General features: G+C 41.4%; 1 protein-coding gene across 1 annotated transcript in view; it reads right to left on the reverse strand.

The window, feature by feature from the left end:
• Nucleotides 1–25,894, reverse strand: part of LOC140729945 (uncharacterized) — a 91,334-nt gene extending 65,440 nt beyond the window's left edge. Inside the window, exon 1 of the mRNA XM_073050119.1 lies at nt 25,773–25,894. Coding sequence (XP_072906220.1) covers nt 25,773–25,821 — 49 coding nt within the window. The 5' untranslated portion in view covers nt 25,822–25,894. The remainder of the gene's footprint in view (nt 1–25,772) is intronic.
• Between the last annotated feature and the right edge of the window lie 1,169 nt (nt 25,895–27,063).

Genomic DNA, 27,063 nt, shown 5'->3' on the forward strand with positions numbered 1-27,063 from the left:
AAATACAGCAACTGCGCTCGTGAACATGCACATGTCAGCAAATTATTATTTCATTGCGATAGTATTTAACTCCATTCCGACTTGCCTGAGAAATTGGACTGTCGAGTCAACTGACTCTGAAGACTAGCGGTATTCGTTTTATTCTCAGTTGGTCAGCCAGTTGTAGGCTTTGTTCCCCATTTGAAATTTTAGTTAACCGCCCTGTTTGGCCTGGCATTTGTTGAATTCTTTTCCTTTTAACACTGTTCACATTAAAGACTGCGATCTGTCGACCTACTTCAGTGTCTCTCACTCCACACTTAGGCCATATCCGGACCAGATGACAGCAAGCCTTGACCACACAAAGATGGACCCAGTAGAGAGAGGACAGCTGACCTTGGCCATGAGATTCATTGGTTAGTGATTTATCGAAGCAACAATGTTCTGTTGGAATTCCTATGTATAAACTCTTGTTTCTCTCTCCATCGGAACAAAGGTAATGGACCCAGCAAAGTTTGAGCAGTGACGTTTTGACTTTGGTGGCGTGAGGAGAGGCTGCTTTTATTCTGAGTACATGTCCTGACTCTACATTCCGAGATTCCCGAGTCTACATTCCGAGCTTCTCTAGTCTACATTGAGTTTCTCCGGTATCCATTCCAAGCTTTTCAAGTCACAAGTACCCAGGTTCCCAGCTTTGTGGTCCCGTGACTCAGGTCTGCATAGCAAATGAGCGCTTCAAGCAAGCTTATCAATTGATTCAACAAATCATCACTCAAGTCAATAGTGTAAATTCTGGAAGAGCCCTACTCCAAAAGCTGATCCCTGGTTGGGTTGTAAAAATACGCAAAATAGCCCTATCAAGAGTATTTTTAACCTCTTCATGAAAGTCATGGTACAGACTGGGAAGATTGAATTTTCATGTAGCAAATTAAACAGATCTATAGAGAACCAGCTAGCTTAGCAATGAAAGAAACCTGTCTAAGTTGTCTTGATCTGTAAATTGAGAGTATATCCCAACCACCTCCGGAAAATACTGTGAGCAAGATTTGAAAAGGTTCCTTCTCTAGGTTTCAGGTTTCAAGTTTCATGTTGTCAAGGTTTCCCAAGGACTTTTCTCTATGTTCCCAAGGTTTTTATTTTTCCGATTGTTTCCAAGGCTCATTCATTGTGTTTACAGTTTTATAATGTCCTCCCTCTCAAGTTCCCCAGGTGTCTCGAGTCATTCCTGGATCTTGCGTTTTCAGGTCTTCCAGGGCCATCAAGTTCCAGCTATAGGGAGGGGGGATCCTCTAGTGACTTCTTCAGGCCTGTGCAGAGCATCAGAGAGCATTTAGGCTTTGAGGTTTTTAGAGCACCTGGATTGGGTAATTGTTGCTTAGCTGTTATTAATGGTTTTACAGTTTCTTGTGTTTTCCTCGAGCAACTAGCTCTTTGTAATATGGTTTCCTGGTGTTTTCTGTTTAAGTTTAAATTTATTTTAATATGTTCAGATTCTGTGTTAGTTTGATTCTTGAAGCAGATGCTGGATTAGCTCCAGTTGGAGGGTCCTCATTTTGAGAATGATTTGTCTCACAGTGTCCCTTGGTCAAGCTACCTCTGTATAATCTCTTGTTTCTGTCTCTACGTGGAAGTCTTTGGCTCTGATATTGGCAGTGCACACCATAGCACTCAACTACCAGCATCACTGAAGGACATCTTGGACAAGTCCGTCATTTGTGACATCCAGCGGTAACAGGTCTGTGGCACCTCAGGGGCTGTGTCTAGGGAGGGGAGCCCTGTCACAATCACAGATTCAGCAGTGCAGTAGATAAGGCAATTGTGCTCGTGATTATGTACATGTCAATTGACTATTATTTCATTGTGATAGTATTTAACTCCATTCAATCCTTCGTATTATTTTTCAAGATTTAGACACAGCAATGTTTTGCTGCCTGAATTCCACCTTGCCTGAGAAATTGGACTGTTGAGTCAACTGACTCTGAAGTCTAGCGATATTCGTTTTATTCTTAGTTGTTCAGCTGCAGTGTAGGCTTCATTTTCCATTTGAGAGTTTTAGTTACCAATCTGTTTGGCCTGACGTTTATCATTTTATTTTCCCTTTAACACTGTTTGCATGAAAGTTTGTGGACTATTGACCTGCTTCAGTGTCTGTCACTCCGCACTTGGGCCATATCTGCACCAGATGACAAAGCCAGAAGGTTGACTTGGTTGTCAGTGGCTATTTGAGGCACCTACCATTGGGAGCATTTAATAGCTAGTGGGAGCTTGTCCCCATTTTCACCCTTGGCTATCACAACCTTGAAGAAATATATGAAACACCTTTTCACTGGGAATCTCCAGAGATGTGGCTTGTTAGCCCTGCACTAACAGCACTGGACTCAGTGGGGAGTAAACCACCTTTCTCAAACTCCACACATCTAGGGTCGGTACCACTTGGGTCCTACCAAAACAGGGCATTTGGTATGCCTTAACCTCCTGAACCTCATATTGTGTGAATACTGAGTAAATACTGTCCCCATGCAATTATCCATTAGAAAGAAATAACAGATCGTACATTGCAACAATTATGAAGATGGTGTACTTACAAATTTCAGCTTTATTGAACAGTTAGCAGGAAAAAGAAAAGAGAAAAAAAAAATAAAAAGAGCCGATTACATTTAACCCAGTCTAAATATCCACATAAGTTGGACTTCATCTTGAAGTTGTCTTTAACTCAAGCACTGGTGTTATGTACCCATAGGGTTCATTTTTCCTGTGGACTGTCACGTTAAAATACCAAGAGAATGATGAGAGTGACTTTTAAACACTGTTTGAGCTGTTCCAGAGAGGAAGAGAGAGGGAGAGGGAGGGAGGGAGAGAGAGCTGGAGTTATTTGATGGACAATCAATGTAATGGTTTTTCTGCAGCTTGTTTTGAATATACAAGGACACACAGACACACACAGTTAGAGTCAAGATGGATTTGGTCAATGGAAGACACCAGTGAGTCGGTCGCTGGTGTAAACTTTCAGTTGCCCAAAAGGGGAGTCTAAGGGTATGATTCTCGCTTCAGGTGCAAGAGACCCCGGTTCAAATCCCGGACGAGCCCCCAGTTTAATGTTACGTACACGCAACCCAGTAAAAGTATCAGCAGCAATAGAACACACCTGAAGTCTGGTTTTGCTGTTAACAAAACAATATTTTATTTGTAACTACATCACATAGTACCTTAAACCAGGCAAATCAAAAGTTAACGGTGTTATGCATTTATAGGTGTAAAAGAAAAATAAGTTTCCAAACTTATTCAAGCTCAGGTGGCAAGTGATCCAGTCTTACGATGGTATGTAAGAAAAGTTCAGTTCAAATGCACAGGTTAATTAATGCGAGATGTTTGTAATCCAAAGGCGAATGTTATGAGAAGGCAATTACGTTGATATTCAAACAGATTCCACGACGGCAATACAAAATAACAACAGCAGGTTTTATCTCCAAAATTGTTCCACTCCACACATGAAGTATCACCGACAGTGATCTTCAGCGAATATCCTTTCAACACAAGTGGTACCACACCTGAATTCAGCTACGGGACATCTCAAAGTGGTGGCCACAGGATATTCAAACAGAATCCACGTATGGATTATCACCAACAGTAGCTTAATACAAAGGGGACCATCTTCAAGGGAACCACCACCCAGGCAAGGGTCGACACACCAGTAGATACCACAAGGTTACCCCAATCACACACAATGTGATAGCCACTTATCCAGTTCCATGACATACGAAATAACTTCAACAGTGATTTGCCACAGGGGTGCCTGTCTTCAGTGAACTACCACACCCAGAAAAAGGGTAAACACACAAGTGGTATTCACAAAGTTTTTCCCCTCACTAGAGAACCCACAGACAATCACACTTACGTATTCAAATAGAAACAAACTCTCCCTCATGGGCTACTTAGAAGACAGAGTCCAAACAGTGCTCTCTCTGTCACTATGTTTCTTTTGTTTCAAACCATCCTCTCCCCTCTTCTCTTCTCTGCAAACTTGTTCTAGTTGCAGCAAACTTGTGAGAGTCATTTATCAATACACTGGATCAATCTCCACTCACCCCTTTTGGGCTACTGAAAGCTTAAAACAGCGACTGACTTACTGGTGTCTTCCATTGACCGAATCCATCTTGAATCTAACTGTGTGTGTCTGTGTATGCTTGTATATTCAAAACAAGCTGCAGAGAAACCATAACATCGATTGTCCATCAAATAACTCTCTCTCTCTCTCTCTCTCTCTCTCTCTCTCTCTCTCTCTCTCTCTCTCTCTCTCTCTCTCTCTCTCTCTCTCTCTCTCTCTCTCCCTCTCCCTCCCTCTCCCTCTCCCTCTCCCTCTTCCTCTTCCTCTTCCTCTCCCTCTCCCTCCCTCCCTCTGGAGCAGCTCAATCAGTGTTTAAAAGTCACTCTCATTCTCTCAGTGTTTTAAAGTGACAGTCCACAGGAAAAATGAACCCTAGGGGTACATAACACTAGACTCTCGGTCTGTGTGAAAGCCAAATGTTGCTCAAAGTCCATCTTGAACAAACAGACTCCCCCACCATTGTATTAGTCCTTCCTCCTTGAAGCCATTCACAGAACATGATCAGCCATGGTCTTTTTGAATGACGGGGCAGGCTCGATGGGCCGGATGGCCTACTCCTGTTCCTATTTCTTATGTTCTTATGTTCTTATTCTTAAATCTCTTTCCTGACTACCCTGTAATTTTCTAGACCTCTATCAGTACCTAGTTTCTTAAACCTTTTCTTTTCAACTAGATTTTCCACATCTTTTCTACACCATGGTTCTTTAACCCTACCATCCTTTCCCTGCCTCAATGGAACATACTGATGCAGAACATCATGAAAATGTTCCTTGAACATTTGCCACATTTCTGTCGTGCATTTCCCTGAGAACATCTGCTCCCAAGTTCCCACCTAATGGCGTCATATTTCTCCCTACCTCAATTAAATGTTTTCTCAAATTGTCTGCTCCTGTCCCAATCCAGCACTATGGTAAAGGAGACAGAGTTGTGATCACTACCTCCAAAATGTTCTCCCACCAAGAGATCTGACACCTGACCAGGTTAATTTCCCAATACCAGATCAAGTTGGTTGACCCACATATTGCTTCAGGAAACCTTCCTGAACACATCTAACAAACTACAACCCATCTAAACCCCTTGCTCCAAGGAGGTGCTAGTCAATACTAGGGAAGTTAAAATCTCCCATCACAACAACCCTATTATTATGCATCATTCCAGAATCTGCCTCCCTATCTGCTCCTCGATGTTCCAGTTACTACTGGGGGAGGGTCTATAAAAAACACCCAGCAGATATTGCCTCCTCCTGTTTCAGGCTTCCACCCACACTGACTCAGTAGGTAATCCCTCCATGACTTCCTCCTTTTCTGCAGCCATAACACTATCCTGGATTAGCAATGCCACGCCCCCACCTCTTTTGCCTCCCTCTCTGTCCTTCAGAAACATCTAAAGCCCGGCACACTTAGCAGCTATTATTACCCCTGGGACATCTAAGTCTCTGTAATGGCCACAATGTCACCGTTCTGTGTTCTATGTTCATCCACCTTATTTATGACACTCCTTGCATTAAAATAGATGCATCTCAGACATCAGGCTGAATGTATCTTTGCTCTATCATTTGCTATACTTCCTCACAAACTCCCTGCATGCTGATTCTACTTATGCACCATCTGTCCCATCCTCTGCCTCTTCACTTTGGTTCCCACCCCCCTGCAAATTTAATTTAACCTCCCCCCAATAGCATTCCCCACCAGAATATTGGTCCCCCTCAGAATCAGTGCAAGCCATCCTTTTTGTTCAGGTCACGCCAGCTCCAGAAGAGGTCCCAATGTTCCAGCAATCTGAATCCCTATCCTCTGCTCCACATTTATCAGGCACCTCATTCTATTCCTATACTCACTGTCGCATGGCACAGGCAGCAATCCTGAGATTACTACCCTTGATGTAGTAGGGCCTATAATGTACTGATAGAATATTGACCATCACACACTAAATGCTGGAGGAATTCAGCAAGTTAGGCTGCATCTACGAATGGGAATAAACAGTTAATATTTCAAACAGAGACTGTTCATCAGGTCTGGAAATAGGCCAGAATTAAATGATGGAGAGGGAGGAAGAAGTTTCAGTTGACAGGTGATAGGTGTGACCAGGTGAGGGGGAAGGTGGGTGAGTGAGCAAATGGGATGAGGTATGAAGCTGGAAAGGGATAGGTGTCAATGTAAAGGGTTGAATAAGTAGGGGCCTGATAGGAAAGTAGGGACCATGCATGAAAGGGAAGAAGGAGGGGCATCGGTGGGAGGTGATGGGCAGGTAAGGAGAAGAGGAAGGATGAGAGTCATCAGAATGAGGAATGGAAAAAGAAAGAAGGGTAAGGGATGAGAAATTACCAAAAGTTGGGGGAATCAATGTTTATGCCATCAATCCATGGAAATGGTCAATGTGGGTTCAGTTGTAACATTCAAGCAAACTTTGAATTTGTACATGATGAGAAGGTTACGGAGGGATATGGTCCTGGTGCAGGTAAATGGGATGAGGTGGAAGATCAGTTTGGCTCAGACTAGATGGGCAGAACAGCCTGGTTCTCTGCTGTAGTACTCTGTGATTCTATGACCATTTTTTATGACCCATTTTATTTGCACATAAAATGCAAGAAGAGAATGTGGTCATTTGTGAGGAAGTATAGGCAAATGATAGAGCAAAGGTACGCGCAGCCTGATGTCTGAAATGCGTCTATTTTAATGCAAGGAGTATCATAAACAAGGTGGATGAACTCAGGGCACAGAACAATGATATTGTGGCCATTACAGAGACTTAAATGTTTAGATATTTTGAGATTTTTCCTCAATCATTTCCATCTTCCGTAGTTTTGGCCACTTGATTGATCATTGTAACTTGCACTGCCAATGTTCCCTCCTTACTCAGTAGTATCTGCAAACCTGGGTGAGCATCATCAGGTTTTCTGTGTGAACCATGAACTCATTTTCTCTCCGCTCTGTTGCTCTCTGACCTGCTGAATGCTTGGAGTGTTGTAGGTTTTCTTTCAGGTTTCCAGCAACTGCAGTATTTTACTTTTATATGCAACTCCTCGTTCCTGCATCTGGTCATTAAAATACAAGTGAGAAATTAGTCCCTGAGGTTTACTTCCTGACACACATTGCTGATCACAGACCCTCTCTGTCTCTTGGTTCTTAACCCATCTTTCAAAGATACCTCAGATTTTGTATGCTCATATCTGTGGTTCCTGGTGAAATAAGACCATAAGATCATAAGACATAGGGGCAGAGTTAGGCCATATGGCCCATTGAGTCTCTCCACCATTCCATCATGGCTAATCATTTTTATTTCTCCTCCTCTACCTCAGTTCCCAGCCTTCTCTCCGTAACATTTGATGCCATGTCCAAACAAGAATTCTGCCTTAAAAACACCCAACAACCTGGCTTCCACAGCTGCATGTGGCCACAAATTCCACAAATTCACCACCCTTTGGCTAAAGAAATTTCTCCATATCTCTGCTTTGAAAAGGTGCCCCTCTATCCTGAGGCTGTGTCCTCTTGTCCTAGACTCCACCACCATGGGAAACATCCTTTCCACATCTACTCTGTTTAGGTCTTTCAACATTCCAAAGGTTTCAATGAGATCTCCCCTCATCCTTCTGAATTCCAGCAAGTACAGACCCAGAGCCATCAAACGTCCCTCATATGATAACCCTTTCATTCCTGGAATCATCTTTGTGAACCTTGTCTGAACCCTCACCAATGCCAGCACATCTTTTCTAAGCTGAGGGGCACAAAACTGTTCACAATACTCAAGTGAAGTCTCACCAGTGCCTTATAAAGCCTCAGCATCATATCCTTGTTCTTGTATTCTAGACCTCTTGAAATGAATGCTAACATGGCATTTGCCTTCTTTATCACCAACTCAACCTGCAAGTTAACCTTCAGGGTGTTCTGAACAAGGACTCCAAAGTCCCTCTGCAGCTCAGATTCTTGGATTTTCTCCCTGTTTAAAAAATAGTCCGCACATTTATTTGTACTACCAAAATGCATGACCATGCATTTTTCAACATAATATTTCATTTGCCACTTTCTTGCCCATTCGCCAAATCTGTCTAAGTCCTTCTGCAGCTTTCCTGTTTCCTCCTGCCCCTCCACCAGTCTTTGTATCATTTGCAAACCCGGTAACAAAGCCTATCATTTAAATCATTTATATACAACATAAAAAGAAGTGGTCCCAACACCGACCCCTGCAGAACACCACTAGTCACTGGCAGCCAACCAGAAAAGGATCCTTCTATTCCCACTTGCTGCCTCCTAATGATCAGCCAATACTCTAACCGTGTTAGTAATTTTCCTGTAATACCATGGGCTCTTAATTTTGTAAGCAGCCTTATGTGTGGCCCCTTGTCAAAGACCTTCTGAAAGTCCAAATATACAACATCCACTGCATCCCCTTTATCTATCCTACTTATAATCTCCTCAAAGAATTCCAACAGGTTCATCAGGCAGGAATTTCCCTGAAGGAAACCATGCTGACTTTGTACTATCTTGTCCTGTGTCACCAAGTACTCCATCACCTCATCCTTAACAATTGAGTCCAACATCATCCCAACCACTGAGGTCAGGTTAACTGGTCTGTAATTTCCTTTCTGCTGCCTTCCTCCTTTCTTAAAGAGTGGAGTGCCATTTGCAATTTTCCAGTCCTTTAACACCATGCCAGAGCCCAAATATCTTTGGAAGACCATTTCTAATGCCACCACAATTCTAACGCTACCTCTTTCAGAACTCTAGGGGGCAGTTCCTCTGATCCGAGTGACTTATGTACCTTTATATCTTTCAGCTTTTTGAGCCCCTTCTCTCTTCTAACAGTAACTGCACCCAATTCTCTTCCTTCACACACTACAACATTAAGCACACTGCTAGTGTCTTCCAGAGTGAAGACTGATGCAAAATGTTCATTTAGTTCATCAGCCATCTCCTTGTCGCCCATAATTATTTCTCCTGCCTCATGTTCTAGCAGTCCTATATCCTCTCTCATTTCTCTTTTATTTAGAACATACTTGAAAAAACTTTTACTATTCACTTTAATATTATTTGCTACCTTGATTTCATATTTCATCTTTTCCTTCTGATTTTTTTAGTTGCTCTCTGTAGGTTTTTAAAAAATTCTCAATCATCTATCTTCCCACTAATTTTTGTTCTGTTGTATGCCCTTTCTTCTACTTTTACAATAGCTTTGACTTCCCTTGTCAGCCACAATTGTACTATTTTACCATTTGAGTATTTCTTCATTTTTGGAATACACATGTCCTGCACCTTCCTCATTTTCCCCAGAAACACACGCCATTGCTGCTCTGCTGACATCCTTGCCAGTAGCTCCTTCCAATTTACTCTGGCCAACTCCTCTCTCATACCACTGTAATTTCCCTTACTCCACTGAAATACTGCTACATCAGACTTTACTTTCTCCCTATCAAATTTCAAGTTGAACTCAATCATATTGTGATCATTGGTTCCTAAGGGCTGTTTTACCTTAAGCTCCCTAATCACTTCCGGTTAATTATATTAAACCCAATCCAGTACAGCTGATCCCCAAGTAGGCTTAATGACAAACTGCTCCAAAAAGCCAGATCTTAGGCATTCAACAAAATCAGTCTCATGAGATCCATTACCAAACTGATTTTCCCAATCGACCTGCACGTTAAAATCTCCCATAATTACCATAACATTGCCCTTTGACTCGCCTTTTCTATTTATGTTGTAACCTGTGGTCCACCTCCCAGCCGCTGTTGGGAGGCCTGCATATAACTGCCATCAATGTCCTTTTACCCTTGCAGTTTCTTAACTTAACCTACAAGGATTCAACATCTTCTGATCCTATGTCACATCTTTCTACTGATTTGATGCCATTCTTTACCAATACAACTATTCCACCCCCTCTGCCTATGTCCAATATAACATGTAACCTTGGACATTCAGCTCCCAAGTACAACCAGTCATGATTCAGCAATGCCACAATATCGTACCAGGTAAACTGTAATATTGCAGCAAGATCATCCACCTTATTGCTTATACTATGCACATTTTGATACAAAACCTTGAGTACCTGCAAAAATCTTTCCTAAAAGTTCCTGGCAATATCAGCAAAGATTTCATTAACTTTACTGTCAATTTCAATCCTGCTTCTATGTTCACTTTGTCTATTACTAACACAAAAATCACTCTCTCAATTCCCCTGTACACATTTCAAGGAGAGGGTCAGCAGTTCTACAAGAAGCCCACAGACTCCCACAGCTAACCTGACCACTCTTCATCCCATTCTGATTCCTCTGGGGACACCATTCCCTTCTCCCAGTCTCTCTGTCTCTATCACATCAGCCCTGAAAATGCCATCTTCCATATCAGTGCTTCTTTATTTTCCAGTCCCTCCAATGTGGTTTTCCACTACGACTGCTAACAAGGCTCTTAACTGTATCTGTTCCAAGTCCCACACTTCTCTTCTCATCCCCTCTCCTTCCACCCAGAACAAGAACAGGGTTTCCCTGGTCCCCAGCTTCCACCTCTTTGGCAAGGATCTACAACTGTGGGCCGAAGGGCCTGTACTGTGCTGTAGTGTTCTATGTTCTATGGTCACTTTGCTAAAGAGAGCTTTCTCACAGAAGTTATGGGAAAGGATGTTGGTTTAAGATCAAAGTGTAGAATGAAGAAACAGAGGGAACATTGAAAATTCCTGGCAATGTTGGTGGAGGTCATCTTTAGGCCTCCAATCAATAGTGATATGGTCAGGAAGAGCAACTACAGGAAACTACAGCATGTGAAAGGATTCTACAGTGATAATGGGTGACTTCAATCCACATACAGACTGTTCAAAACACATTGTCAATTTATTCTGTGGAGAATGATTTCCTGAGTCAGTATCAGATGGTTTTATGGACCTGTACATTGAACAGTTAACCCCAAATTGCTTATAGGTTTGAATACAGAACATCAAAATTTACAGCATAATACAGGCCCTTCAGCCCACAATGTTGCACAGACCATGACATCTACTCTAGAAACTGGCTAGTTTTTCCCTAGCACATAGCCCACTATTTTTCTAAGTTCCATGTACCTACCTAAGACACTCTTAGAAACATAGAAACATAGAAAACCTACAGCACAATACAGGCCCTTTGGCTCACAAAGTTGTGCCAAAACTATCCCTACCTTAGAAATTACTGGGCTTACCCATAGCCTTCTATTTTTCTAAGCTCCGTGTAACTAACCGAAAGTCTCTTAAAAGACCTTATCGTACTTGCCTCCACCACCATTGCCGGCAGCCCATTCCATGCACTTACCACTCTCTGAGTAAAAAACTTACTCCTAATATCTCCTCTGCACAATACTCCAAGTGGGGTCTGACCAGGGTCCTATATAGCTGCAACATTACCTCTTGGCTCCTAAATTCAATTCCACGATTGATGAAGGCCAATACACCATATGCCTTCTTAAACACAGAGTCAACCTGTGCAGCTGCTTTGAGCATCCTATGGACTCGGACCCCAAGATCCCTCTGATCCTCCACACTGCCAAGAGTCTTACCATTAATACCATATCTGCCATCATATTTGACCTACCAAAATGAACCACTTCACACTTATCTGGGCTGAACTCCATCTGCCACTTCTCAGCCCAGTTTTGCATCCTATCAATGTCCCGCTGTAACCTCTGACAGCCCTCCACACTATCCACAACACACTCAACCTTTGTGTCATCAGCAAACTTACTAACTCATTCCTCCACTTCCTCATCCAGGTCATTTATAAAAAGCACAAAGAGTGAAGGTCCCAGAACTGATCCCTGTGGCATGCCACTGGTCACCGACATCCATACAGAATATGACCCGTCTACAACCACTCCTTGGCTTCTGTGAGCAAGCCAGTTCTGGATCCACAAAGCAAGGTCTCCTTGGATCACATGCCTTATTACTTTCTGAATGAGCCTCGCATGGAGAACTTTATTAAATGCCTTACTGAAATCGATATACAGTACAGTCGCTGCTTTACTTTTATCAATCTGTTTTATCACATCCTCAAAGAATTCAATCAAGCTCATATGGCATGACCTGCTCTTGACAAAGCCATGCTGACTATCCCTAATCATATTATGTCTCACCAAATGCTCATAAATCCTGTCACTCAGGATCTTCTCCAACAACTTGCCCACCACTGAAGTCAGACTCACCGGTCTATAATTTCCTGGGTTATCTCTACTCCCTTTCTTGAATAAGGGAACAACATTTGCAACCCTCCAATCCTCCAGTACTTCTCCCATCCCTAATGACGATGCAAAGATCATCGCAAGAGGCTCAGCAATCTCTTATCTCACTTCCCACAGTTGCTTGGGGTTTATCTCATTTGGTCCCAGTGACTTATCTAACTTAATGCTTTTCAAAAGCTCCAACGCATCCTCTATCTTAATATCTATATGCTCAAACATTTCAGTCCACTGTAAGTCATCTCCACAATTGCCAAAGACGTTTTTCCTGGTGAATACCGAAACAAAATATTCATTGATTACCACTGCACACCGCTCCGACCCCATGCACATGTCTGCACTATCGCACCTGAATGCTCCTATTCCCTCATTGTTCATCCTGTTGCTTTTCACGTACTTGTAGAATGCCTTGAGGTTTACCTTAATCCTGTTCCCCAAGGCCTTATCATGGACCCTTCTAGCTCTCTTAATTCCATTCTTAAACTCCTTCCTGGCAACCTTGTAATTTTCTAGAGTTCTAACAGTACCTGGTTACTTGAATCTTCCATAAGCTTTTCTTTTCTTCTTACCTAGATTTTCTACATCCTTTGTACACCGTGGTTCTTTAACTCTAGCATCCTTTCTTTGCTTCAATGGAACATACCTATGCAGAACTCCATTTGATCATTTGCCACATTTCTGCCGTGCATTTTCCTGAGAACATCTGCTCCCAATTTATAGAACATAGGACATAGAACAACACAGCACAGTGCAGGTCCTTCAGCCCACAATGCTGTACCGACCCTTAAACCCTGCCTCCCATATAATCCTCCACCTTAAATTCCTCCATATACCTGTCTAGTCGTCTCTTAAATTTCACTAGTGTATCTGCCTCCACCACTGACTCAGGCAATGCATTACACGCACCAACCACTCTCTGAGTGAAACACCTTCCTCTAATATCCCCCTTAAACTTCCCTCCCCTTACCTTAAAACCATGTGCTCTTGTATTGAGCAGTGGTGCCCTGGGGAAGAGGTGCTGGCTGTCCACTCTATCTATTCCTCTTAATATTTTGTATATCTCTATCATGTCTCCTCTCATCCTCCTTCTCTCCAGAGAGTAAAGTCCTAGCTCCCTTAATCTCTGATCATAATCCATACTCTCTAAACCAGGCAGCATCCTGGTAAATCTCCTCTGTACCCTTTCCAATGTTTCCACATCCTTCCTATAGTGAGGCGACCAGAACTGGACACAATACTCCAAGTGTGGCCCAACCAGAGTTTTATAGAGCTGCATCATTACCCCACGATTCTTAAACTCTATCCCTCGACCTATGAAAGCTAACACTCCATAAGTTTCTTAACTACCCTGTCTACCTGTGAGGCAACTTTCAGGGATCTGTGGACATGTACCCCCAGATCCCTCTGCTCCTCCACACTTCCTGCTATTTACTTTGTACTCTGTCTTGGAGTTTGTCCTTCCAAAGTGTACCACCTCACACTTCTCCGGGTTGAACTCCATCTGTGACTTCTCAGCCCACTTCTGCATCCTATCAATGTCTCTCTGCAATCTTAGACAATCCTCTACACTATCCATAACACCACCAACCTTTGTGTCGTCTGCAAACTTGCCAACCCACCCTTCCACACCCACATCCAGGTTGTTAAAAAAATTCATGAAAGGTAGAGGTCCCAGAACCGATCCTTGTGGGACACCACTAGTCACAACCCTCCAATCTGAATGTACTCCCTCCACCACGACCCTCTGCCTTCTGCAGGCAAGCCAATTCTGAATCCACCTGGCCAAACTTCCCTGGATCCCATGCCTTCTGACTTTCTGAATAAGCCTACTGTGTGGAACCTTGTCAAATGCCTTACTAAGATCCATGTAGACCACATCCACTGCACTACCCTCATCTATATGCCGGGTCACCTCCTCAAAGAACTCTAACAGACAAGACCTGCCCTTCACAAAGTCATGCTGACTGTCCCTGATCAGGCCATGATTCTCTAAATGCCCATAGATTCAGTCCTTAAGAATCTTTTCCAACAGATTTCTTACAACAGACGTAAGGCTCACTGGTCTATAATTACCTGACTATCCCTACTACCTTTTTAGAGCAAGGGGACAACATTCACCTCCCTCCAATCCTCCAGTATCATTCCCATGGACAACGAGGACATAAAGATCCTAGCCAAAGAATCAGCAATCTCTTCCCTCACCTCATGGAGCAGCCTGGAGAATATTCCATCAGGTCCCGGGGACTTATTCATCCTAATGTATTTTAACAACTCCAGCACCTCTTCTGCCTTAATATCAACATGCTCCAGAACATCAACCTCACTCATATTGTCCTCACCGTCATCAAGTTTCCTCACAGTGATGAATACCGAAGAGAAGTATTCATTGAGGATCTCGCTCACTTCCACAGCCTCCAGGCACATCTTCTCACCTTTATCTCTAATCGGTCCTATCTTCACTCCTGTGAACATTTTGTTCTTCACATAATTGAAGAATGCCTTGGGGTTTTCCTTTACCCTACTTGCCAAGGCCTTCTCATGCCCCCTTCTTGCTCTCCTCAGCCCCTTCTTAAGCTCCTTTCTTGCTACCCTATATTCCTCAATAGACCCATCTGATCTTTGCTTCCTAAACCTCACGTATGCTGCCTTCTTCCATCTGACTAGATTCTTCACCTCACTTGTCACCCATGGTTCCTTCACCCAAACATTCTTTATCTTCCTCACTGGGATAAACTTATCCCTAATATCCTGCAAGAGATCCCTAAACATCGACCACACGTCCATAGTACATTTCCCTGCAAAAACATCATCCCAATTCACAACCGCAAGTTCTAGTCTTATAGCCTCATAATTTGCCCTTCCCCAATTATGCTCCCAAGTTCCTGCCTAATAGCATCATATTTCGCCCTACCCCAATTAAATGTTTTCCCAAAATGTCTGCTCCTATCCCTCTCCAGTTGTGGTCACTACCTCCAAAATGCTCTCTCACCAACAGATCTGATACCCTACCAGGTTCATTTCCCAATACCTAATCAAGAACAGTTTCTCCTCTAGTTGGTTTATCTACATATTGCATCAGGAAACTTTGTAAGCACACCTAACAAACTCCAGGCCATCTAAACCCCTTGCTCTAAGGAGATGCCAGTCAATATTAGGAAAGTTAAAATCTCCCATCACTACAACCCTGTTATTATTGCAGTGTTCCAGAATCTGCCTCCGTATTTGCTCCTCAATGTTACTATTGGGGGGGGGGAGGGTCTATAAAAACACCCAGTAGAGTTATTGCCTTCTTCCTGTTTCTGACTTCCACCAACACTGACTCAGTAGACAATCCCTCCATGACTACCTCCTTTTTTGCAACCGTGACACTATCCCTAATTAGCATCTCAAACCATCAGGCTGAGTGCATCTTTGCTCTAACACCTGCCTGTCCTTCCTCACAAACTCCCTACAAGCTGACTCTACTTGTGCTCCAGCCTCCTCCTCTGCCTCTTCACTTCTGTTTCCACCCCTCCTGCAAATCTAGTTTAAAAACCTCTGCAATGGCATTTGCAAACCTCCTGGCCAGGATATTTGTTCCCCTCGGATTCTCTATGACCTGTGCAAAGTTCTCTCTCATAGAATAGGCCTTTCCAGCCCTTCGAGCCAGACCACTGAGTAACCCCTGATTAATCCCAGCCTCAATCAGGATGTCTTTGGACTGTGGGAGAAAATGGAGCACCCAGAGGTCACGGGGAGACCTTTGCAGGCAGTTGTGGGAATTGAACCCGGGTCGCTGGAACTGTAAAACGTTGTGCTATCTGCTACTCTACTGTCCCACCCCATATTCTTCAACGAAAACCCATGGGTACTGGGATGTGCCTCACAGAGTACGATAAAATTCTTCATTAAGATTGAAAATAAGGTCGTTCAATCAATAACACAGGCTCCAAATTTAGCCGAGGAAACTGTGAAGGCCTGAGGCATCAGTTGACTCTGACAGATTGGAAAATATGACAATGGGTAGAATACTCGGACATACAGTTTGACATCCCTTCCTGGACAAAAACAGGTAAGGGAGGTGACCCAACGAAGGAAGATAGGAATAGAGAAGTCACATAGATTGTCAGGACTGTGGCAGAAGTGAGGATGGAGAGCAACTCAAAATTCACCAAAAAAGAGAAGAAAAGCAGAGAATGAAATAGGTGAGAAACGTGAATGAGGATTGTAAAAGCTTCCAACAGTGTGGAAAACAGATGAGGAATTTGCTGCTCTCTGAGGAGGACAAACAGCTTGCCCCAGAAATGCTGTGACTCATTATTCTCATTCACAGAAAGTTCTGGATAGATTACTCAGCTTGAAATCTGACAAATCCCCTGGGCCCTGATAATCTGCATTCGGGAGTACTTAAAAAGTTGGAAATAATGCATAGTTCTATATCAAATTTTCAAAATACCAAATTTGTTACTTAGTTAAATGGTAGTTTTTCTTTTTTGTACATTTGTAACTATTTCCATGAAACTTTGGCTAATTGGGACAGCTGTTTAATTGGGCCAAAATGTACTGGTCCCATTGTGTCCCAGTGGACCAGAATCCACTGCATCTATTCCCGGTTAAGGAGGTGTTACGGATTCAAGCAACAATAAATATATGAGTTAGGCAGGGGTTTTTATAACAAATAACACGTTTATTAAACACTGAAAACAAACCCCCCAAAAGTAAACAAATCACTAACGTAACCGGAAATCAGCTGCTGTGCGGCAACTTAAACAGTTCTTAAAGCGATGTTGCAAAAACAGTTCTTCAAAGTAGTATTGCAAAAGTACAAAATGCTCACAGTCCATTTAAGGGAGAGACTTTTTAAGACGGGTTAAATTCTCTTTCACGTCGTGTTGCTTCGGTTCCCAAATCGAACTTTTCCCACGAAGAATTTTACGAAGATGGACAAATGAAACGGCTTAAAGGCACTGACCTTTCCTTTACAGAACTGTTCCCAATCCTTTCTGCTATTTCACAGGGAATAACATGAGAACAGCCAACAAATTCCTTCCGAATAAGGATCAAACAAGATCGAACCTGTTGCACCGTCAAAATCGATTCTCCTCGATCTTTAACTCCCGAACTCCGATCTTCACTCTCCACTGATTCTCAACTAGCAGTATTGTAAAGAAACTGCTGGCAATGACCTTTTAAACTTTAGGCATTAGATAAAACTTCATCTTTCAACTAAACTGCATCATAACATTAAATCACGCAGTGGCATGAAGTCAACATGGCAAATCCAGCCACGAACTGCCCCTCCTCACAGGGAGGGGTCATCCTTTTATACCCTGTAAAAAAAAACTGTCACATGACCTCTACTGACGGGAAAATGACATCACTCCACCAACACAAGACCATTACCTCAAGTCCAGTATAGCTTCAACCCCAGTCACGTGACAAGTACACCACTGTCACGTGTCACGGGTACGTAACACCTCCCTCCAAAAAAAACATTTTTGTCTGTCAAGAACAAAAATTTTAACAATTATTTACAAGAAAAACAAATGTATAAATTTTATAACATACACAATATACAATAGAGTATCATCATATGACATCTTACAATACAGTAGGACTGTTACAATTATAAAAAAACCACTCCATAAAAAAATTACATTGTACATTCAACATCGAGATAGACAATCAGCAACCACATTATCTTTACTTTTAATATGAGTTATCACAATATTGTACTTTTGTAACATCAAACTCCAATTTAATAACCTTCTGTTTTTGTTACAGCATTCACCTTCCTATAGTCCGTACAAAACCTAATATGACCATCTGGTTTTGGCACCATAACACAGGGTGAACTCCAATTCGAGTTAGAAGGTCTAATAATATTATTCTCTAACATATATTCAATTTCTTTCTCAGCAAGTTCACATTTTTCTATGTTCATCCTATATGGGTGTTGTTTAATAGGTTTGGCATCTCCAACATCTACATCATGTGAAGCTATAGTAGTCCTTCTCGGAACATCTGGAAACAAATCCTTATATTTAAAAATTAATTCCTTCATCTGTTGTTTCTGCTCTAGCTATAAATGTGCTAATTTCTCATCAATATTTTCCAGAATGGTTGAATTTGGTAACCTAACAGAAACAATGTTGGATTTAGAATGAAATTCAGATGAATCATCTATCATGTTCCTCGTTAAATCAAACTCATTTTTACTAACCATAACAGTCACAGTATCAGATTGCTTCCCAAAATATGGTTTTATCATATTTATATGGCAAAGTTGTGTTGACCTTCTACGATCCGAAGTTTTTATCACGTAATCCACATCATTGATTTTAGACACAATTTCATAAGGACCATGAAATCTAGCTTGTAAAGGATTTGTTTGTACTGGGAAAAGAACCAACACCTTATCTCCAGGCTTAAACATCCTCATCCCAGCTTCTTTATCATACCAAGTTTTCATTTTCTCCTGAGCCAATTTTAAATTTTCCTTGGCTAAGATACAAGCTTTATGTAACCTGTCCTTAAATTTCAAAACATAGTCCAACAAATTAGTGTGTATTTCCTTACTAATCCACTGTTCTTTTAATAAAGCTAAAGGTCCTCTAACTCTATGCCCAAACACAAGTTCAAATGGACTGAAACCTAAAGATCCTTGTACCGATTCTCTTACTGCAAATAAAAGTAAGTTTATACCCTCATCCCAATCACTTTCATTTTCCACACAATATGTCCTAATCATATTCTTGAGGGTAGAATGAAACCTCTCCAAGGCACCTTGCATCTCTGGATGGTATGCCGATGAAGTGATTTGTTTAGCTCCCAATTTATAAACTATCTGTTGAAACAATCCAGACATAAAATTACTGCCTTGATCAGTTTGTATTTCCTTAGGTAATCCAAAATAAGTAAAGAATTTTATAAGAGCCTTTGTCACAGTTTTAGCTTTTATATTCCTAAGTGGTACTGCCTCTGGAAACCTAGACGAAGTACACACGATAGTCAACAAATACTGATAACCAGTTTTTGTCTTTGTTAATGGACCAACACAATCTACAATAACTTTAGAAAACGGTTCACCAAATGCTGGAATAAGTTGTAATGGAGCCACTAGTGTAATTTGATTTGGTTTACCCACAATTTGACAAGTATGGCACGTTTTACAAAACATTGCCACATCTTTTCTTAGACCAGGCCAGTAAAAATTTTTTAAAATCTTGTCCACAGTTTTCCTTACCCCTTGATGTCCACCTAAAGGCACACTATGAGCTAAAGTCAAAATCTCATTTTGATAAACTTTAGGGACAACTACCTGGTAAACAATATTCCATTCCTCACTTGCAGGAATTGTAGGTGACCTCCACTTCCTCATCAACACTCCTTTTTCCAAGTAATATCCTACTGACACCTTCTCAATTTCACTATCTAGTAGAGCTTGTTCTCTTAGTTTTATAATCTCAGGGTCTCTATTCTGCTCTGCTATCATCTCCTTCCGAGACAGAGATAAATCTTCATAGTCAGACTTACTCCAAGAATCTTGTTCAAACAACGAAGGTTAGAAAGTCTCTGACACATCCTCAAAACTCGAATCCTGAGTTGAACAGTCATGAGTAACAACCTCATTCTGCGCATCAATCTTTTTAGCCATAGCTCTAATCACGACACAGGAAGAATCTGTGTTAGAATTCATCTCTGGTTCCTCTGACTCCATTGTCAAATGCCCTTCAGGAAAAACTTGTCCACCTGCCAAGTCATTACGTAACAATAAAGAAATATCCTTCACAGGTAAGCTATGCTGTAATCCTACTTTAGCAAATCCTGTAACTAACCCTGACTTTAAATTTACTTTATGCAAATGTACAGGCTTAAAATCACTCCCAACACCTCATATAATTTACCTCACCAGTATCAGACTCTTCATTAAACTTCAATACACTGTCTAACATCAGTGATTGAGAAGCTCCAGTATCTCTAAGGATTTTTATTGGCACCAGAGTAGATCCTTCTTTCAAGGATACAAACCCTTCAGTTATAAAATGATCATATCCTTTTCTAACTTGGTCAGACTCTAATAAAACCTCATTTGTGTTTATCGAACCCTGTAATTTTACAGGTGCTTCAGTATGTTGCACACAAGCATCTGGAACTGCTTCCTTCTCTTTCTTTTTCAATCTGAAACAGTTAGCTATTACATGGCCAAGTTTCTTACAATAGTTACAAATAAGACCAAACTGTCTTTCCTTCACAGGTTTTCCTTCCTCCTTAACTTTCTCATTAACTTCTGATTTAATTTCTGATTTACCTTGAGTCTCCATGTTATTTTTCCTCTTAAAAATTCTGCCCTGAGGAAATTTATTCTTATGGATTAAAACATACTCATCAGCTAGCACAGTTCTGCAAATTTATTATTATCCCTCTCATTTAAGTAGGTCCTTACTTCAACAGGGATGCTTCTTTTAACTTCCTCCTTTAAAATCAGCTCTTTCAATGTATCGTAGTCCTTATTTACATTTTTAGAACAAACCCATCTCTCAAAACACACAGCTTTATCAGAGGCAAACTCCACATAAGTTTTTTCCACAGACTTCTTCAAACTTCTGAATCTTTCTCTATATGCTTCTGGGACTAATTCATATGCTTTTAAAATATGCATTTTCACAATATCATAATCAAGTGCTTGCGCAGCAGTTAAAGCTGTATAAACTTGTTGTGCTTTGCCTTTAATTACACTTTGTAACAACACTGACCATTTATCTTTCGGCCACTCTGAAATCTGAGCAATTGTTTCAAAATGTTGGAAATATCTTTCCACTTCTGTTTCACTAAATGGTGGGACCAATTTAATTTCTTGACTAGCAACAAAAGGTTTTCTAGAACGAGAAGACTGATTCCCAGACCTTAATTCCATCATTGCATATTCAAAATCCCTTTTTTCTGAGCAGCTTCTAACCTACAATGCTCCAGTTCTGCTTTACTTTGTTCCAACTTCATTTGTTCGATTTGCAACTTCATCTCTATATTACCTATTGGAAACAACTCTAAAATCGATTCATCAAAATCACCCAAATCCACATAGTGTGACGCAATTTTTCTCTGTATTACAGCCTTTGATGCAGTCTTCAAAATACCTTTAAGTTGCAATCTACTAGCTATCTCAGATACCTCAGTTTTCTTTGCCTTCGCTAACAACTCCACACCTGGCGAAACCAGAAGCCTATCAATATTCATTGTTGCTGAATACCACTCACAAGCCAATCAAACAAAAGAATTGAGTATTCCCCTTTTCCAAAACACCGATTCAAAAGTTAACAAGCATTTAAACACAAATGATCCAATCCCGGATGAGCCCCCATATTTATGTTATGGATTCAAGCAACAATAAATATATGAGTTAGGCAGGGGTTTTTATAACAAATAACACGTTTATTAAACAATGAAAACAAAGCCCCCCAAAAGTAAACAAATCACTAATGTAACTGGAAATCAGCTGCTGTGCAGCAGCTTAAACAGTTCTTAAAGCGATGTTGCAAAAACCGTTCTTCAAAGTAGTATTGCAAAAGTTCAAAATGCTCACAGTCCATTTAAGGGAGAGACTTTTTAAGATGGGTTAAATTCTCTTTCACGTCGTGTTGCTTCGGTTCCCAAATCGAACATTTCCCACGAAGAATTTTATGAAGATGGACAAATGAAACGGCTTAAAGGCACTGACCTTTCCTTTACAGAACTGTTCCCAATCCTTTCTGCTATTTCACAGGGATTAACATGAGAACAGCCAACAAATTCCTTCCGAATAAGGATCAAACAAGGTCGAACCTGTTGCACCATCGAAATCGATTCTCCTCGACCTTTAAACTCCCGAACTCTGATTTTCACTCTCCACTGATTCTCAACTAGCAGTGTTATAAAGAAACTGCTGGCAATGACCTTTTAAACTTTAGGCATTAGATAAAACTTCATCTTTCAACTAAACTGCATCATAACATTAAATCACGCAGTGGCATGAAGTCAACATGGCAAATCCAGCCACGAACTGCCCCTCCTCACAGGGAGGGGTCCTCCTTGTATACCCTGTAAAAAAAAACTGTCACATGACTTCTACTGGCGGGAAAATGACGTCACTCCACCATCACAAGGCCATTACTTCAAGTCCAGTATAGCTTCAACCCCAGTCACGTGACAAGTACACCACTGTCACGTGTCACGGGTACGTAACAGAGGCAAATACATTGCTGGTCTCATTGCAACAGATTTTAATTTCAGGAGCAAGGATGTCTTGCAACAATTCTACCTGGCCATTTTTGTTTTTCCAACTACAGATATAATTACTGAAAGCAGAGAAGGCTGAAAAAAATAAACTGCATCTACAGTTCACTTACCTTTTCTCTGTTATAATCTTGGATTCGAAAGAATCCTGTTTTGGTTAATTATCATATTCAAAATGTTCATTTCTAATGCATTAATTTGCATATGTTAAATTCTGTAAGTTATTAAGAATAATAATGGACATGGAGATGGTGTTTCCTCTCATGGGTGAGTCAAGAACAGAGGGACAACCCTTTAGAACAGAGGTGTGCAGGAATTTCTTTAGCTAAGGGTGGTGAATCTGTGGAATTTATTGGCTGTGGAAGCCAAGTCATTGAGTATATTTAAAGTGGAGGTCAATAGGTGGTTGAGAGGGAAAATAAATCATGCATGATTAAATGGCAGAGCAGACTTGATGAGCTGAATGGCCTAATCCTGCTCCTATGCTTTATGATAGCAGGAGATAGCAGGAGCTCTGATGGAGATCTTTCAGATGTCATTGGAAACGGGGATTGTGCCGGAGGATTGGCGTATTGCTCATGTGGTTCCATTGTTTAAAAAGGGTTCTAGAAGTAAGCCTGGCAATTATAGACCTGTCAGTTTGACATCAGTGGTGGGTAAATTAATGGAAAGTATTCTTAGAGATAGTATTTATAATTATCTGGATAGGCAGGATCTGATTAGGAGTAGCCAGCATGGATTTGTGCATGGAAGGTCATGTTTGACAAACCTTATTGAATTTTTTGAAGTAGTTATGAGGAATGTTGACAAGGGTAAGGCAGTGGATGTAGTCTATATGGACTTCAGCAAGGCCTTTGACAAAGTTCCACATGGAAGGTTAGTTAAGAAGGTTCAGTCGTTAGGTATTAATGCTGGAGTAATAAGATGGATTCAACAGTGGCTAGATGGGAGATGCCAGAGAGTAGTGGTGGATAATTGTTTATTGGGATGGAGGCCCGTGACTAGCAGGGTGCCTCAGGGATCTGTTTTGGGCCCAATGTTGTTTGTAATATACATAAATGATCTGGATGATGGGGTGGTAAATTGGATTAGTAAGTATGCCGATGATACTAAGGTAGGAGGTGTTGTGGATAATGAGGTGGGTTTTCAAAGCTTGCAGGGAGATTTATGCCGGTTAGAAGAATGGGCTGAATGTTGGCAGATAGAGTTTAATGCTGAGAAGTGTGAGGTTCTACATTTTGGCAGGAATAATCCAAATAGAACATACAGGGTAAATGGTAGGGCATTGAGGAATGCAATGGAACAGAGAGATCTGGGAATAACAGTGCTTAGTTCCCTGAAGGTGGAGTCTCAGGTAGATAGGGTGGTGAAGAAGGCTTTTGGAATGCTGGCCTTTATAAATCAGAGCATTGAGTACAGAAGTTGGGATGTAATGTTAAAATTGTACAAGGCATTGGTAAGGCCAAATTTGGAATATTGTGTACAGTTCTGGTCACCGAATTATAGGAAAGATATCAATAAATTAGAGAGAGTGCAGAGACAATTTACTAGGATGTTACCTGGGTTTCAGCACTTAAGTTACAGAGAAAGGGTGAACAAGTTAGGTCTCTATTCATTGGAGCATAGAAGGTTGAGGGGGGATTTGATCGAGGTATTTAAAATGTTGAGAGGGATGGATAGAGTTGACGTGAATAGGCTGTTTCCATTGAGAGTAGGGGAGATTCAAATGAGAGGACATGATTTGAGAGTTAGGGGGCAAAAGTTTAAGGGAAACACGAGGGGGTATTTCTTTACTCAGAGAGTGATAGCTGTGTGGAATGAGCTTCTTGTAGAAGTAGTAGAGGCCAGTTCAGTTGTGTCATTTAAGGTAAAATTGGATAGGTATATGGACAGGAAAGGAGTGGAGGGTTATGGGCCGAGTGCGGGTAGGTGGGACTAGGTGAGATTAAGAGTTCGGCATGGACTAGGAGGGCTGGAATGGCTGTTTCCGTGCTGTGATTGTTATATGGTTATATGGTTATATGATCTTATGGTGTGAGAATCCAGATTTTTCACCTGTGGTCTGTCATTTCCTTAATAAACTTTATAATCTTCACTGCAATTGGCCTTGCTGATCTGTGATGAAAGTTCATCAGCCTGAAAAGCTGCTTCTCTCTCCACATGGTGCTCTGACTTGTTGAGAATTTCCAGATTTTGGGTTCTTTTCCTTTCTGCCTCTCTAATACTTTGTCTGAGTTTCTTCACTGTGCCCACATTGCCCCGTTCCATTCTCTTTCTGTAAATTCTTCAGTCATTAGTGTTAGCTCTCTTCACACTAATTTTTAAATTTCTTTCACCTCATTTCTTTTCTTCCCTCCATTGCTTCTGCCTGTCTTAATCAGTAATTATTGTGCATTTTTATGAGCCACTTCTTTTGGATTTGTGTTGTGAATGCCCAGGTGCTTCCTATCTTCAGAAAGTTCACCCAATTAACTTGTACAGAATGTCTCAAATCACTTCTGAACCTTGTTCGGCAAAGAGTAAAACTTTTGGTTTTCATGCTGAATAGGAACTGTAGAAGATTACACTTCAGAGTCTCAGCTCAGTGTGAACCAAGGAAAGCCCAACATTTCTGAATGTTTAAACCGCAAACTCAGATTCACACGACTCATAAAATCGTTCAGCCCAGAAACAAGACCTTTGGTTCAACTTGTTCACACAGACTGTGTTACCCAGCATGCATTTGCCCCACAGACCACTCACCCTCCCCTATCCATGTACTTCTCTAGATGGCTTTTACATGTTGCTAATGTGACACCACACCATTACTTCTGTCAGCTCATTCCAAATATGCACCACCCTTTGTGTGAAGAAGCTGCTCTGATGTCCCATTTCAATCTCTCGACTCTGATCTTTAACCTGTCCTCTTGTTTTTATCACCCCCTTCCTGGGGAATAGAATGTGTGCTTTCACCCTGTCTATGCGCCTCATGATCAAACACCCTCTATCAGGTCTCTCTCCCCCCAGTCTCCTCAATTCCAGGGAATAAAGTCCTAGTGGACACAATCTGTCCTTGTGACACAGACCCCCCAGGTCCAGACAACACCCTGGTGGATCGTTTCTGCACTCTTTCTAGTTTAATAACATCCTTCCTATCACAGGATGATCAAAACTGTACACAGTACCACTGCCCACAACTGGTCAATTAAACTCAAAGGCAGATGAAACCAATCTCAGACTGGGTGATCCCACTCTGGGAATTTACTCACCCACTGCAGAGACGGACAGAGTCAAGGTTGTGATTATCGCTGCAAACATTTCTTCTCACTTGATTTTCAAAAACTAAATTTCTGCTCATTCGGACCCGATGTTCCCCGTTGGTATTTCACAAGTGACTGACTTCCCCACATACTTATTTCAGCACAAAGGCACGGGGTGTGAGAGGAAGTGATGGGGGTAAGTGGGCAGCCCTGTGGAAACTGCTGAAAAAATACCAACAATCTGTAGAGTAGCTGAATGTTTTCATTCACATTTACATGTCTGTTACTGAAACTCACTCCTTATGCCCACACACCATTATCAGATTGAAATGTGAGAAACAAGCCAAGTACACTGTTTCCCCTTCCTGACAGTAGGGCTGCTCGTGGTGAGGCTGCAAACACCGGCCCAACACCAGGTACACTAGACTTTTATCTGTATGACAGCATGACATTTATTGTACAGTTCAAAGTAAATTTCTTTACTTTCCCTAAATTTCTTTAGGGAGAAGGTAATTCTGGATCTAGTGTTGTGTAATGAAGCAGATTTGATAAGGGAACTCGAAGTAAAGGAGCCATTAGGAGGTAGTGACCATAATATGAGAAGTTTTAATCTAAAATTTGAGAGGGAGAAGGGAAAATCCGAAGTGTCATCATTACAGTTGAACAAAGGGGACTATGGAGCCATAAGGGAGGAACTAGACAAAATTGACTGGAAGGATATCCTAACAGTGGAACAATGATGGCAGGTATTTCTGGGAACAATACAGAATGTGCAGGATCAGTTCATTCAAAAGAGGAAGGAAGACTCTAAGGGGAATACAGACAGACAGACAGACATGCTTTATTGATCCCGAGGGAAACTGGGTTTTGTTACAGTCACACCAACCAAGAATAGTGTAGAAATATAGCAATATAAAACCATAAATAATGAAATAATAATAGATAAATTATGCCAAGTGGAAATAAGTCCAGGACCAGCCTATTGGCTCAGGGTGTCTGACACTCCAAGGGAGGAGTTGTAAGTTAGATGGCCACAAGCAGGAATGACTTCCTATGACGCTCAGTGTTACATCTTGGTGGAATGATGTAACCGAGGAATGAGGGGGTGTCTGTGGCTAACAAAGGAAGTTAAGGACAGTATAAAAATAAGAGAGAAGTATAACATAGCAAAGATGAGTGGGAAGCCAGAGGATTGGGAAACTTTTAAACAGCAACAGAAGATAACAAAAAAAGCAATACGGGGAGAAAAGATGAGGTACGAAGTTAATTTAGCCAAGAATATAAAGGAGGATAGTAAAAG

This window comes from Hemitrygon akajei, chromosome 7 (genome assembly GCF_048418815.1).
Source record: "Hemitrygon akajei chromosome 7, sHemAka1.3, whole genome shotgun sequence".
Lineage (NCBI taxonomy): Eukaryota > Metazoa > Chordata > Chondrichthyes > Myliobatiformes > Dasyatidae > Hemitrygon > Hemitrygon akajei.